Consider the following 15,838-nt stretch of genomic DNA (forward strand, 5'->3'; position numbering starts at 1 on the left):
AATTCACAGTTTTCGATACAAGTATCATTATTCATCATCATTATCTTTGTGATCAATTAATAATGCTTCCTATGGTGATATTACAAATGGTTAAATGGTAAATTGACAAAGTCACTTGATGTATAATTACTAGTATATCAAAATATACCGATGTTATAGCAAACTAGGTAATTGTGTAAGATGTTTATTCTGTATTCTATAGATATCAGACAAATGAGAAGTCCGAAAAAATGAAAATAAAAAGATTGACTCAAATGGCATAATACCCGTCTTACATATGATATAAGTAAAATAATTTGGACTCTGTTAATGTTCCTTCATATACATGTAGCACCAATACTGAGAAGTGATGACGTTGTAGTGAAACTAATTATGTTTATTTTAAAGACCCATTATGTCTTAGAAATGCTATATATTAATATTTCTGAAAAAAAAATCTTTTTGGTAACTTGTTACAGTTTCAAAACAAAATACCTTTATGCAATATACATGAACTATATTTGGCATCTTAAACGGTTTTTTAGGGGGGGGGGGGGACAATTGATATAATTAAAGTGTATAAGTAATTTGTATGGAAGTCAAAATACTACTTTGTTTACATTTTTCTACCTTTGCGGCGCCTAACTGCATGTTCAATGCTTCTTTTTCAGCTGTAAAACATCTAAAATGCACTTAATCCATTATTTAAACATTATTAAACACATAATTGACATTTCTAAAGATTTAAGAAAACAAGAATTTCAGAGGCATATTGTGCCTTTAAACTGATATATGAATGTTTATTAAAAGATCTACAATATACATAAAATATATAATGTTATATATTCTAAAGAAAGGCAATAGTATTTCGATTTGAAAGATTTACTATTAAACCATGCTAACCGTGCTTGATATGTAGTGAAATATGATGTGCTGAATTTGAGTTAAATATTGACGTAAACAATTATAATAGAAGTGTTATGTTTGTTGTTACGGTTTAAATTTATTTAAGAATACAGTCATCCGATGTTGTTGTGCTAATGTTAACCATATCATTACATGACCTATTATGTTTACGTCTTTTAAGTCACATACTATTTACTTAAAACCAGTTCAAGCTGACAATATCTCAATCAGTTTATAAACGTATAACAAAATCAATGACCTGGTTTTAAGACGACAGTGGGATAACTATGTAATGACGTCTTAATATAACTATGTAATGTTATCTATTATTGAGTTTACAAAGTGTGTCACACCGTATACATATACACATGTATTTATATATTTTGTAATCGATACTTTTAAAAGGTTTTGAAATAAATCATATGACATGAAAAATTCTGGATGACTTATGTGCCAGTTAGAGTTTGGCTACTGTAGTACGCTTTAATCTTTAAACACCCACCAACATCAGATATTTTAAATTATTAAATCGCCTATAATGTTATCGATGTGGTTTTTAAAGGCACATTATGACTCAGGAACAAATAAGTTTTTTTTTCTTTCTACAGAGTTTTATTATGTTCAAATAATGATTTTAAAGCATAATACATGCTAATAACCTGAAGAAAGAAGTGCTGAATAAACAAATATTTGTCAAAAAAGTAACAAAATGTAAACAAAGTAGTATTTTAGCTTCCATACAAAATACTAATTAATGTTACCTTACTTATTGCTAAAAAGCAACAAAAAGACAAGTTGGTTCAAGTAATTTTTTGATTTTAGGAAACTATAACTTGACACCAAAACTAAAAAGATTAATATGAGAAATTTAAATAGACATCATGGACCTTTAAAGGAACATATGATGATATACGTCTCATAACATTATGACATATTATAACATATGACCACAAAACATGTTAACACATTTAAATACATAATTAACAACAAGGCAAAACATATATTTCAATTTTAATAATATAACAATTAAACTATTGATCAGAGGTAAACATACATGTATAGCCTAAATATAGTAAGTTATACATGTGTTAAATTTTATGAGGTAGCTGTTACAAAGATCTATAGCAACACGGTAATTTTAAAAGCACCATACAAAATAAAGAAATATAAATTAATATCTACTGACCGACCGTGTGAAACTTATTTAATAAAAGGGACCTTTTTCACTCGTTTTTCACTCTTTTTAGCAGACGACCCTCGTGATTATACATATATTCCTACGCATTTGAACTCGAGCCGTGCATCATTCAACAACAAAACACTCAAAATTGATATTTATCTCGTAAAAAAATCACCCCACATTTTAAAATACTATGAAAGAAATCGTTCGATTTCAAAATAAAACAAAACAAAACCATCTGACATTTAGATAATCCATAAATAAGTTGTTACTAGCGGCTTGGCTACGAAAATGATAGTTATCAAGTTGCATGCACGTCATATTCATGCTATTTGTATTCGTTGTTAAAACCGAACTATTATTTATAGATAAAGGTAAACTGAAGTATGACAATTACGTACAAACCCACGTAATAAAAAAAATGTAATGATATTTGAACAGCTAAATGTGGAATGGGTGGTATTTTAATAACAAAAAGAAAAATGTTATTTCAATATGTACGAAGGTGTAGACAAAACAAAATAAAAACTAAGGATATTAATCGCAATAAGGCTTGGTGTAAGATTTATTTAGTACAACAATTTTAAGTGAAAGAAAACTTTATGCCAATGTTATAAGAGGAGCGGAGACCTAGAACTTAAGTATAGGTGTCCGCCTTTCAACATGAGGAATGTTTGGCCATGTTTATTTCCTGGTGTCAGTACTAGTTAGTTCAGAAACGCGAACTAAGGAGTGGTTAAAATAAGCTAAAAACTTTCCCAAAATCGTGCTTCAATATTTAAGATTCATAACTTTATTGCTAGGACAAAGTGTTTTGGGTCTACAAAATACTACAGTTGACAGTATCAAAGAATTATGAACATATGTAATTTTGTGATCAATTTGTGTAACCTTACGACGATTATTTTATATTTAAAATATCACTTCCCCATAAGCGTGATAACTAAACCCAAGTGATGTCAACCAAGGCATTAAAAATAAGTGTAAAACATAGTGTAAACTTCAAACTTTCAAGCTTTTCATTTCCATCAAGTAAACAACTTAAGCATCATTTTATAATAATTGCAATGAATAATGGCAGCATTTTAAGTTAACAAGTGTTGTTGTTTATGTAAATAGAAAACGACGAACACATACAAATAAAAATTAAATGTATATAGAGACTCCTAAGATGTAAAATTACAGATAAACAAATGTATAGCAAATATACATTTTACAAGTAAACAAGTACTCCAGGCATATCAGTGTTACATGTTTTTTACACTTTTAGAAATCAAAAGTAAAGCCCATATAAACGATTAAAAAAGTGAACATCAAATTTTATAATAAAAAAAAGTTAAATCGTGAGATCGGTGAAACAGTTAACATATAAAAATACGTAAGACTAAAACATGTAGAATAAATATTTACTTATCGTGAAAGGAATCATTCGATTAAACAATATGCAAAATAAAAAATAGTAAATGTTAATCAATGAAAATAAGGCGTAGATTTACGGCATTGCAATCAAACGTCATACTACAAATAGCGAAAAATTAAACTTGGCGCTAGCTGTATAAAAGCTACTGGGTACCTATTATTCTTCAACGATTGAAAAACAATTTCATTCATAAATACATGTATTCAATGTGGCACAGAGATAACAAAAAAACCTATGATCATATAACTACGCTAGCCCACATAGGGAAACTTAACTAGGTAATGAGACGGGTATTTACGAAAATGAGTGGTATTGCACTTTAATGGGTTACATAATATGTAGGGAGAGACAGCTAAAATACCAGAAGTCAGAGATAAGATAAAATCAGTCATAAAGCATGTAAAGTACAAAAAAACTTGATATATTAATATTTTGGCTTATCTTGGGGCGTGCAGCTCAAAAGTACTCAATGAACTTTGTACCAAGCCTTTTTTGTACTTTATGACTGATTTTGCATAATTATGTTAACCACTTTTTGGTAATGTTCATGGAGTATAAGATTACTTTATTTGTTCATCTAACATTTTTTTTACTTTTTAATACATTTCCAACATTTTTATGAAAATTAACATGAATCTTGAGGCGTACTGCTTTAACAGATTACTATGAAGAAGGCTTAAGTGTTATTTATACGTACATAAAATATAAGTAATTAAATGTATTGTAATTAACTTTTTTTCTAATATAACCAGTCTAACAACAGGTGGGTCACAAGGCCAATTTTTACTCAAATATTAGAATTCATTTGTCAAATGTGTAAGTGATCAACTATGTTATGTCAAAAATTGTATTTTTGAAAGATTTTTAAATGTTTTCTTAAATCAGTCACTCTATGTAAATCCAAGTGACCCTAACTAAAGCCATTTCTGATACTTAGGTCTCAAAATTTGAACTTACTTGAAGAAAACACATAGTAAGAGTTCTACATGACTATATTACAGTAAAGTAGTTTATACCTAGGTCATGACTGGAAGAAAATTAGAAGCTGTCCGAAATGAATCTTACTGTGACAATGAAGAATTATACACATATTATGCTACATAAGCTATGTTATTTATATCAAGTGACTCGCGACGAGGGTCAAGAATGACCAAATTTGTGATAGGTCAATCAAACAATGATACAGGGAATTATAATATTATAAACATTAATTGCTGTTTTCTTTTCGGCCTATGGCCGTCTTATGTCAGATTGACTTCCTGTAGAAGTAAATGTAAGTAGAATTATCATTATCATTGGTCATTTTAAATTACAAACTGAGATATGGGAATCTCTTAGGCCATTATAAAATAAAATGTTCTTGTCATTCTAAAATAAAGTTCTTGTCATATGCTATATGTATTGAAAACTTAGAAATAACATATGCAAGTTCACCAATTACACTCTGGCCGAGCATCATTTTTAAAGATACTTCTTCTTATATTATGTAAACAAGTGTATTTATGAATAAATAAACAAAACAATATCTGTAGAATAAAATGAAAACAGTGTATTAGATATAAATGATAAAGGACCGCATGAATGCCATTAAAACAATACAATTGTATATTAAAATATAAATAAAAAATAAAATTTGTTCTCAAAATGATTAAATACTTTGAAATAGCTTTATTTGCAATCATTCGTTTCTAAAACTAGCATGTAAAACAATGTCGATTTGAACAAAACTTTTTAAAAAAAAGTAAATGAAAATAGTTATGTGTAACGATCATTGAAAAATAAATTTAACACATGTAAATACCAAATAGGGTTTTAAAGCAATAAGATGTAAAAGACTAATATATAAACAATAAAACTATGCATCTAAACAAATGCTTGTCATTCGAATACAAAAAGAAACTCTATGAGCACCAATAAACTTATACATACAACGACAGGAATATTAATAAATATATGAATTTATATTGTGGACAACAACATGTTTTTGAACAAAGCAAATACTTCATGCTAAATATCATCTAAAACTTTATGCACATGTAAACAAATAATGAGAGAAATAAGTTTTAATCAATGAATTTTTATTTTTTTTTGGAAAATGGTGAAAGTGTTTCATATATGTGATAACATGTATGTATGAATGATAACAAGTGAGGTATAAAAAAATCACATTATAAGAATTACTGACCAGCAGCATAATATATACTATTAAAAATTGAAATATCAAACATTTAACTTGATATGCTGAATACATTTATACATAAATATTACTATCACAGAAACGCTTATATATTATATAATATACATAAATAGATTGCACTCATTGCGGATATATCAAATAACAAACATAACATTATACTTTTTGGCACAAGAATTAGAAAAGCATTGACATAAATGCAGCTATTATAAATTTTATAACATATACACTAGTTTTACAGTTAAACTAAGAAATAATATCACACATATGTAAATAACAACCAATCAGCTAAAAAATGAGTTCAATACACAACTATAACAATATCTTTGAAGAAAAGAAATAATTGTGTTTGATATATTATAATAATATTGCATTTAAATAAATGTAGCCATTATAAATTTTATTGCATATACACTATTTTTACAGTTAAACTAAGATATAATATCATATATATGCATATCTTAATACTATATAGTTATTATAGTTTATGTTAAAGATGACATGATTTGTATAATAGGTGTATATATTTAGTGACATCATTTGTTACAATATGGAAACGTCAATGAAATCATGATTTTTTCCATACTTTCATGCTATACAATGTTATCTGACATTCTTTTTTTAAATACAACCATTTAAAAAGGTGATAGTGAAACACGTGTATACATGAAAATAATAATAAATGTTTGTGCTTTACTGCTAGCTACTCTATTTGAAGGTCTGATGTAAACTAAATAGGGCCATTGTAAACTCTTTTTCGGTATTCTTACAAGTTTCTACATTATCAGAGTCATCTATATCCATATCTTTTTCCGCCAGTGTCATCAAAATCCGTATTTTTATTTCTCCAGAGTCATCCAAATCCATATTTTCTATTTCTCTGTTTATGCCGGGTATGCACGCACAGTTCCTTGAATAATCGTCCGACAAACAGCACATTTCCTTAAGGCATTTGCACAATCAACACATGATACTAAATGTCCACATGGAAGAAAAACAGTGTTGGCATCTTTATCCATACATACTTTACACATCATCTGTTCCTTTAAAACACGATTTTCTTCCTTCAAAACTTTTCTTTCTGAAAAATAAACAAAAACATACGTTTTAATAATTTACAATTGTATAAATGTATCATTGTGTCACTCATTTTTTTCTGTTATATACGTTCATCACATATGCATGCAGTTATACTCGCCAGTACTAATATGTTCTGATTGAAATTTTTAAAGGTACTGATAATAAAAAAAGAGGTAATACCTTCTTTAGGAGATAATTGTCTCCCGCTTGCAACAGGACTATTAGATCTTGGTGAATTACTACCATTTGTAGCAGCAGATGTATTACTCTGCTGCTGCTGTTGTGATGTTGATGAGGTCAATGTTGGAACACTAGCAGGTGTGTTACTATCGTCAAGTAGATATTCTACTAAATTCTGGGCTTTAAGTTCTTCTGATGGACCTGAGGATGGAATAACAATCTTACATAAATATAAGTCTTTGTACTCTTCGACTAAAAATGCATGACAAACCATACGATATCATTATACTATAGAATTACTAGTATGCACCAATGACTATCAAATCATTTGTCATATAAAAATCTGTGCATTTCTACGTCATCCTTGACAACATAACAGTCCGTTTCCATAAAAAACACAAGAGATATTAATCATGTATGAATTTCTGAGTACATTTTGAAATTCCAAAATAATGTATATATTTCATTGTTAAAATGGTCCGATTTCATGAAATTTCAATATTTCGTTAATCTCAGTTTCAAAACATTCCTGATCGAGAGCATATTCGGGACCAAGTAAATTTCATACAATTAAGAAAAGACATACATGTACATATATACACGGGCCCCTATTTTAAAAACATAACACAAAGTAAATGTTCTTCTTTTTGATTTTCCTATACGTAAACCTTCAAGACAAAATTGAATATATATGAACATAAGAAATAAAATATACCTATTCTTTGCCGTGTTTGTTTAATAGCGACTTCAACCTGTGGTTGGGTGTATCCCATGTCTAGAACACGTTTGGCTGCAATACTGTTTACATCTTTAATATGTTGATCAGCAACTAGATTTGTTTGCTGGGAGTCAAGATCTCTCACTTGCTAGAAAAAATAACATAAAACCATTGAAATTGTGACGGAAATATGGAAAAGTATGCATCTTAGGATATCGATCTAAGAAGAATTCATGCATAGCAAATGTGTTTTGGGCTTTATCCAAACTAAAATTACTTTGGCGATACATATAAGGTATCTTAACCTTAATATAAGAATATAAAAATCAAAAAAAAACTTTATAAACAGAAGAAATGGGTATGTTGAATTCTAAAATCTAAACTAATAAAACATATAAAAATATACAGGTCATGGATTTCGGCTTTACTTAAAAATAAAAATAAAACAAAACTGTTCCTTGCATACTTACAAAGTTATTCTGTGTTGGGAAGGTCATATTCGACATCTGACATAAATTAACGAAGTCTTCTCCCTTGCATTGTTTTAGATATGCGCATGTAGAGAACCACCTCGCATGCTCGATCCAGGGACTGTCCCCGTACTCCCAATTTTTCATTCCACCCCCGCAAAAAAAGCATCGGACTAAGTCTTGTGTTCCTGTAGACAATACAACATATTTATGAAATGCAAATATGTATACAGTTTTAAAAAGTTTTATCATATGCCTTAGAATAATGAAGTATACAAAAAATATTCGAAAACACACGGCCTAAATGATGATATATTGTAAGGTTACAAATGTTTGCCTCCAAATAAAACATTTTTTTTTTTAAAATCTATCAAAAAATGGAATTGAAAAAAGAGTTACCTTATGAATGAGTAAATGCAAACTGCTTAAATTAAACGTTTCATATGTAACAGTGTTTTGACTAATTTTTTAACATAGCTGGTGTGGTAAGAAAATCACGTTGCTTTTTTCTTTTTTTTCTTTTTTTTTTCTCTTTTTTATGTTTTCTTTTTTTTTTCTTTTTCTTTTTTTATTCTTTTTTTATTGTTTTTTTTGTTGTTGTTTTTTTGTTTTTTTTTGTTTTCTTTTGTTTTTTTTTTTGGGTTTTTTTTATTTTTTATTCATTTATTTTTTTTTTTTTTTGTAAACCACGTTGTTTTTTTTTTATTTGCTAAAACTCTCAAATAGAACTCTGTTTTTCTTTTCTTTGACAGTCACATTAAAACCCATTGGAGACATGACAGTTGTAAAATATACGATATGTATGTACTATCGACAAATCCATATTAATTCCTATATAATGATCAAAATATTTTGTTAATTAAGAGTTGAGCAATTAAAGAAGAACTTACATTAACATATTAGGAGACCATTCGCTAGCACAGTTTTGATGTTTTGCTACTGTACTACAATGGAAATTATCATTTTTTTATTTTTAGTTTTAGCATATAGTCGATACGTGAAACATAGCCTTTTATTTATAGCTATGTTTCACAAACAGGGACCTTAAAGCAACTAGTTCACAGTTCAACATGTTTTCTTAAGTCTATGACTATATGCATGGGTCTTAAATGATAATTTTTTGTACTTATGACGTGTTAAATACTGATAAATAACACGAATTCTGTTTATATTTTAGTTATTTCGATGGCATACTGTCATCGCAGCCACTCAGAATCATTTTATAGAATGCATTAATTATAGCAATCTATTTTTAGTATTAATATGCCTTAAACGAATGATAACTGGTGAACATATCCAAATATCTATTATATACACTGGTTGTTCTAGTTTTCTTGAAAATGTTGAAATTCAAAATTACTTACTGAAAAGAAAAATGAAATAATGAAATTTATCAGTTTGATTAAATTACAAAATTGTTTATCATGTCGATGTAAAATGCCAAACAAGTCATTCAAGTATTTCCGGATGTTTTCAATTCACATAACATGTATATGCAAAAACAAATGTACTTAATTATATCTTAAGGATAACCATTTATGTTTTACAGGAAAAAGAAAATAGACACGCCAAATTGTTTATATTATGTTTTCCATGGTGGAAATCTGATTATGAATGGCTGGGAGTATGACTTGCTTAGAATTTGATTGGCTTAGATTTTTATTGGTTTCACATACTGCAGTGATTCATTACTTCTGAGCAATATGTGATGGAAATTACCGGGATTTCTAGTAAATTATTTCAGTTATAAGAAAAAAAATATGAGATTTATCGTGGGCTTCATGGATTAAGAAATGTGAACAAGTGGCTTTAAAGTCTAATTATCTTTCTCAAATGAAACAGTTGTATGCGTAATAATTTATTACTTAGGTCATATAAATTCCCGCTTAAGTTTTAATATGTTAAGGAAATAAGAACGATTGTTTTATCCTTAATCGTCGTAATTCATTACATATGTTAATAAAAATTGTAGTGATTAAGTAAATATTTGATTTGTAGTTAGTTGATTTTTACGAAGATGATTTAATGAAATATATAACCGTTCTAAATTTTGTTTCAACATTTGATTTGTCGATAGAAAAAAGGCTGAATTGTATGAAAATGAAATAAAACAAAAGGAAAATAACTTGTACATACCACAAAAGAAAAAGCCGGCCTCTGTTAAATCCTCGGGTTTCATTACGTTTGTACTCGGCCAAAACGCAAATGATGATAATCTTACACTTTTGATCGCGTAGTCTGGGTGTTTTGGTCGTTCGTTTATTATTCCCGGGAAATGTTGGATGTCGTCTGTTGGAATGTTCTCAGAATGCTGAGCCCGATAACCATTGCCAATTACTAATTGTTGCCCACTTTCTTGAGAATTAATACTCGACGAGCTTAAATGTTCTGTAGTACTTTGTACTGCATCAAAAGACAGTTCTTGACGATTTCTTTGTTCTTGAGATTGTTCTGTTTCTACTCTGTTTGAATGTCTATCTTCTGGTCCTCCACACGCACCACTCTGTGTTTCTTTATGATCCTCATGTATGGAGACATTTTCAGTTGTCTCCCCGTTAATAAACTTACAATCCGGTGACAGCCGTTTATGAACGTCAACTACAGCTTCAGAGTCTGACCAGACTTCATTATTTAGTCCACAGGAAAAGCAAACGGCCTCTTGTCCATTATTCGTTGAATAAAACCCAGCTTTTGCCAGTCGTAACGCTGATGCTGGGCACTCTTCTGGAAATGTTTTAAACGATTCGAACCTTGCCCATTCATTGTTCATGCATTTAACGCTTTTATCGCTATTCTTCTCTAGCCCATTTATATACACTTTTAAAGAAAATGGATACACATTAACACTACACTGATATCCATTCGTCAATTGAAATAAAAAGTCATACGAACACATTTTCTTTTCATGGTTTGATTTTGCAGAATTCTGACGCCTTTTATTCAGCAAGAAATGAACACATTTTAGTAAAACGGCAATTTTAATCAAAGTTTCGGAATCTATTATTGTTAATGAATGACTAACGATGCTATCTTTACATGATGAAACCCACACGAAAGTATATTCCAAATGTTTTAAAACAATTTGTCTTCTTGACAGTAATTTCCCCGTTCTATTTTTAAGCACGTCGTTTCCCGTTTCGGTTACCATTTCAGTCACTAGTGAGATATTACCATGTTTTCCAAACTTTGATTCAATTGTCGAATTAAAGTCGGGAACACATGGTAATATTTTACTGGTGTTTGAAATATCCTTAGCTAGAGATTCCGTCCTTAAGGCATGTGTTTTATTTTCCGTGTATTGTTTATGATGCCCAGTAGTTAAATTAGTCTCCATCGTCACATAGTGTAAAGCTACCATGACTGTTAATAACAATACCATTTTAACACAATAAACACGTGTTCTTGTTGTTCTGCTTTCCATTTTTATCTAAACAAAGAAACAATAGATATTTATAAATCAGCTATAATACTTAAGACTAGATAAATCATATAGATAGGTATTAAAACAAATTCATATTTGAAAAAAAACAATCTTCCGATTTAACTTCATTCGGAAATAATCCGATACATGAAATACTTTAATAATATACCTTCTCGATATACAGCCTTCAATATTTGTAAATTAAACTATGTCTATCGCTCTATATATAACACAGCAAACGGGAATTCCCATAATGAGTCATAGTGTCATGTGGTAAAATTATTTTGTAATTTATCGCATGGATTGGAACTTTTCCTTTGTTTTTACTAACCCATTATACTCAGTACACTTCAATGAGCGTTTGAAAACTGTATTGATCTATAGCAGAACAGTTTTTTCATTGATTCATATAGGAAAAAAACTCGACTGCTTTATAGCGGTTGAGTTTTTTCGCGCCTGCAATTTTTTTTTCACAGAGGCTCCAATTGGGGCAGTGGTAACGACCATTCCCAGTAGCAAAAAAAAATTTTAAAAAATGGAATCAATAAAATAAAATAAAATAAATATATAAATACAATGAAAAAATATAAACTAAGACAATTAATGAAATGAAATTTACTCTCATTTAATCAATAGGTACATCCGCTGAATGAATTATTTCCACTGAAAAAAGCCCTTCAATTGGTAACAGTTTACAATCCGCCTCTAACATTGGATGTCTTTTGTATATATTTTTTTTTGCGGCATCGTAAACAACTTGAAAAAAAAACTGCCTTATCATAAATAACTGTAATGTAGCTAACGATTTATTTATTTATTTATTTATTTATTTATTTATTTATTTATTTATTTATTTATTTGTTTCTATTACAAAAAAAACAAAACATTATGTCATTGCAATAAAACAGTTATAGTATATAAAACTCGTTAGTTACGGGGTATAACACTGGCTGGGGCGACATCTCGGGATGTTTCTGCAAAGAAAAATTTTCTCGGCCTTACGGCCTCGACATTTTTATAAGATACACTGATTTAACGGGATATAACTGTATAGAATAACATAACATATTAGTGCTGATTTTGATTAATGCTTCCGAGGGATCACACTTTATAAATAATGCTTTCCGAGGGATACCACTAAAAAAACGTATCATTTTTTTAAAGGAACGATTTCATTGGAATCAACATTAAGTTCGGATGTTGGTATTTGTTAATTTAGTATGATTAAAAATGTTGTTACGTTTTAACTATTTGAATGACCACTGAATCTCACATTGAATATAATGTACTCATTTAAATGAGTCATATATTGATTACGTCATTATAAACCACGTGTCAATGACCCATTTAATTTTGAAAATTAAATGTTGAAATTAAACATCTTTTCTTCTCTTAAGAATTGGCTTTTTAAAGTCCGTGCCGTACCTATTAAACTTCGCATCGCGCCCCCACTAATTAGCGTGTTTTCGTCCCGCGACCCCGCCGTTTTAACTTTTTAATTCTCGACTTTTCGCTTGGCGGGGTCGCGGGGCGAAAACACGAATGGCACATCCACCATAATTTTAGAGACTTCAACTCCACACATAACTCAACCGCTTACAAATGTACGGTGACACAAAGGTGACATGTGTGTGTGTTTCAATTTATCTCGTGGCCACGAGATACTATGTCGTGGCCACGAGTTACTAAGTCGTGGCCACGAGATAGCTAAGTCGTGGCCACGAGTTACTAAGTCGTGGCCACGAAATACTAAGTCGTGGCCACGAGATACTAAGTCGTGGCCACGAGATACTATGTCGTGGCCACGAGTTACTATGTCGTGGCGAGTTACTATGTCGCACGAGATAGCTAAGTCGTTGCCACGATATACTATGTCGTGGCCACGAGTTACTAAGTCGTGGCCACGAGATACTATGTCGTGACCACGAGATATGTAGGTCGTGGCCACGATATATTATGTCGTGGTCAAGAGTTACTAAGTCTAGGGAACGAGATAGCTAAGTCGTGGCAACGAGATAATTAACCAATCAGAATACACTATATATATTATGAACTTTTTAAACTTAACAACTTACTTTTACATGCAACATTAGTCTTTGAAAATACTGAAGATATTCACTTTGAACTTGTCTTTAGGATCATATTAGAAAGTCACCTTCCAAGGCCCATCAGACATTAATTTTGACTATAGCTCTTTGTTGGGCAAGTTGGTGATCGAATTGGTCAGTTTGTACGTACTACGGCCTGTTAACCTTGTTTATACGATACCATGAGCAGGAATAAGTCCTGGTTTATTTTATTTGTAAGGAACATAATCATTGCCCATGGAGAGTAAATAGCCTATGAGGTAAAATCCTTGTCTGAAAGGATAAGCCATGGTTAATGTAACACAGAAAGATCATTGCACCTGATCAGTAGATGACATCTAATAATTTCGAGGTCATTGGGTCAAAAATCAGGGTCACAGTGACGCTAAATGTAAAATTATTGACAAGTCAATAAGTTGTATAAATGGCACTTTTACAGACTGGTGAAAAAGGGGCATCCTTGTACTATAACTATAGGACATGTCTAGTTAATTAGGGAAATTCACATAACTGGTGTAATCTGATTGGTTATTTATCTCGTGGCCACGACTCAGCTATCTTGTGGCCACGACATAGTATCTCGTGGCCACGACTTAGTAACTCGTGGCCACGAGATAAATAAAAACACACACACATGTCACCTTTGTGCCACCGTATAATGTGTGATTCGGTCACGATCTTTTGGTAAGCAGGAGACTGAATATTACTACAGTAGCCATTCTCTATTGTATAAAACTAATAAAGACAAAAATCAATCATGAAAGAAACTTACTTTTGCGTCTTGAAAACGAATTGAATAGGAAAATTTTCGTTTTTAATTTATTCAAGTAAAAATGGAAATTCTATTTATAGAAACAAACTGGGATACCGAAGTAAATAAAAATAGCTTAGATTTCCGTAATATTACTACGTCTGATTCCGCAGTATGACGGAATCGCTCGAATTGTCACGATTGCAGCGGAAACCTAGACTGGTTTCCCGTTCCATCATGCACTAACAAATGAAAGCAGGGAGCAACTTTTCCACACGCCAAAAAATACCTACATTCCTCGATTCTCTAAGGGAGAAAATTCAATGCAGCACTGCTAAAAATAGCGTATTACTCATCTCCCTTTGGAAAATGAGTAATAGTTATTTTGGAAATTTCTTGATTGTTGGTTGGTTGGTTGGTTGGTTGGTTGGTTGGTTGGTTTGGGTTTTTTTTGTCTAATTAATTTTCTCTATTACTTACACAAGGACTACCGACTATAACTGCGGATCAGACAACGTACTCAGTTTTTGTTGTTGTTTTTGTTTTCAAACCAAAGTCAAAATTTCGTGCAGTTTCATCAACATCGAATCTAGTTTTTAATGTCAATTTGACCAACACTTCACGTAAAGGTTAGTGTTTAATAATATGTATTAACAGAAATAATTGGTCAAGCCTGCCGCAGGCAGGCACATATGATTTGTGTTAGGACAGCTTTTAAATACACTTTCTTTATAAAGAACAGCTAACTGTTAGTCGTGACTTTTATCCAATATATTCATATAAGTATTACATTGTGCTGTATAATATCATATAGATACTTTAGGCTATTTTGTGTAACTTGAGTGTTCGTTTGTGTAAAATATACTACGATTTATTTACTTGAAAGGTCTTTTTAAGTAACTGGAAACAATATTTGTTTTTGCTTAGTTTCGTTCTATCAAATGACATAAGTTGAGTGTTGTCCTGCATTTTAATAGCTATGTCTATGTTGTAGCAAGAGATATGATCAATGCAAGGCAGGCAGTGACAAATTGGTTATTTTAGCAATTTTTGAAAAGTGTCCGAATTCTATATGTGAGCAAAATAAGTGATTTATGATCCACGAATTTCTAAGGGATACATGGTATATATCAATGTTTTGGCTAAGCTCACTTCCTAGGTTGGTCACTAGATCTGCATTCAACTTAGCGTTCGACTGGCCATCTCTTATATAGGCGTTAAGTTATCTTAACCGTTAGAGGGGGCCTTGACCGAGCGGTCGGCCATTCAACACAATTCCAAGAATAGACTGTATCTTATATAAACAGGGTTTACAACTCATCGGCCAATTGATCTTAAAGATCCGTCGAGAGTTGAAAATTACATAACCTATGCGTGTGTAGTCCGGTGCATATAATTAAACTTTCAAAATTTTAAACGTAGATTACTCTGCTGCAAACCTCTAATATCCGG

General features: G+C 30.7%; 1 protein-coding gene across 1 annotated transcript; it reads right to left on the bottom strand.

The window, feature by feature from the left end:
- Nucleotides 1–1,884: 1,884 nt before the first annotated feature.
- On the bottom strand, nt 1,885–11,735 carry LOC132741746 (E3 ubiquitin-protein ligase XIAP-like). The gene is made up of 6 exons (XM_060730004.1): nt 11,718–11,735; nt 10,264–11,554; nt 8,128–8,315; nt 7,655–7,805; nt 6,940–7,140; nt 1,885–6,760 (listed from the first exon to the last, which is right to left on the bottom strand). Exons 2-6 carry the CDS (start codon nt 11,546–11,548, stop codon nt 6,564–6,566), a joined length of 2,022 nt encoding a protein of 673 aa, XP_060585987.1. The 5' UTR covers nt 11,549–11,554; nt 11,718–11,735; the 3' UTR covers nt 1,885–6,563.
- Nucleotides 11,736–15,838: the final 4,103 nt, after the last annotated feature.

Source organism: Ruditapes philippinarum, unplaced genomic scaffold, assembly GCF_026571515.1.
Source record: "Ruditapes philippinarum isolate M1 unplaced genomic scaffold, ASM2657151v2 ctg1455_1_1_1_1, whole genome shotgun sequence".
In the NCBI taxonomy this organism is placed as follows: Eukaryota; Metazoa; Mollusca; class Bivalvia; order Venerida; family Veneridae; genus Ruditapes; species Ruditapes philippinarum.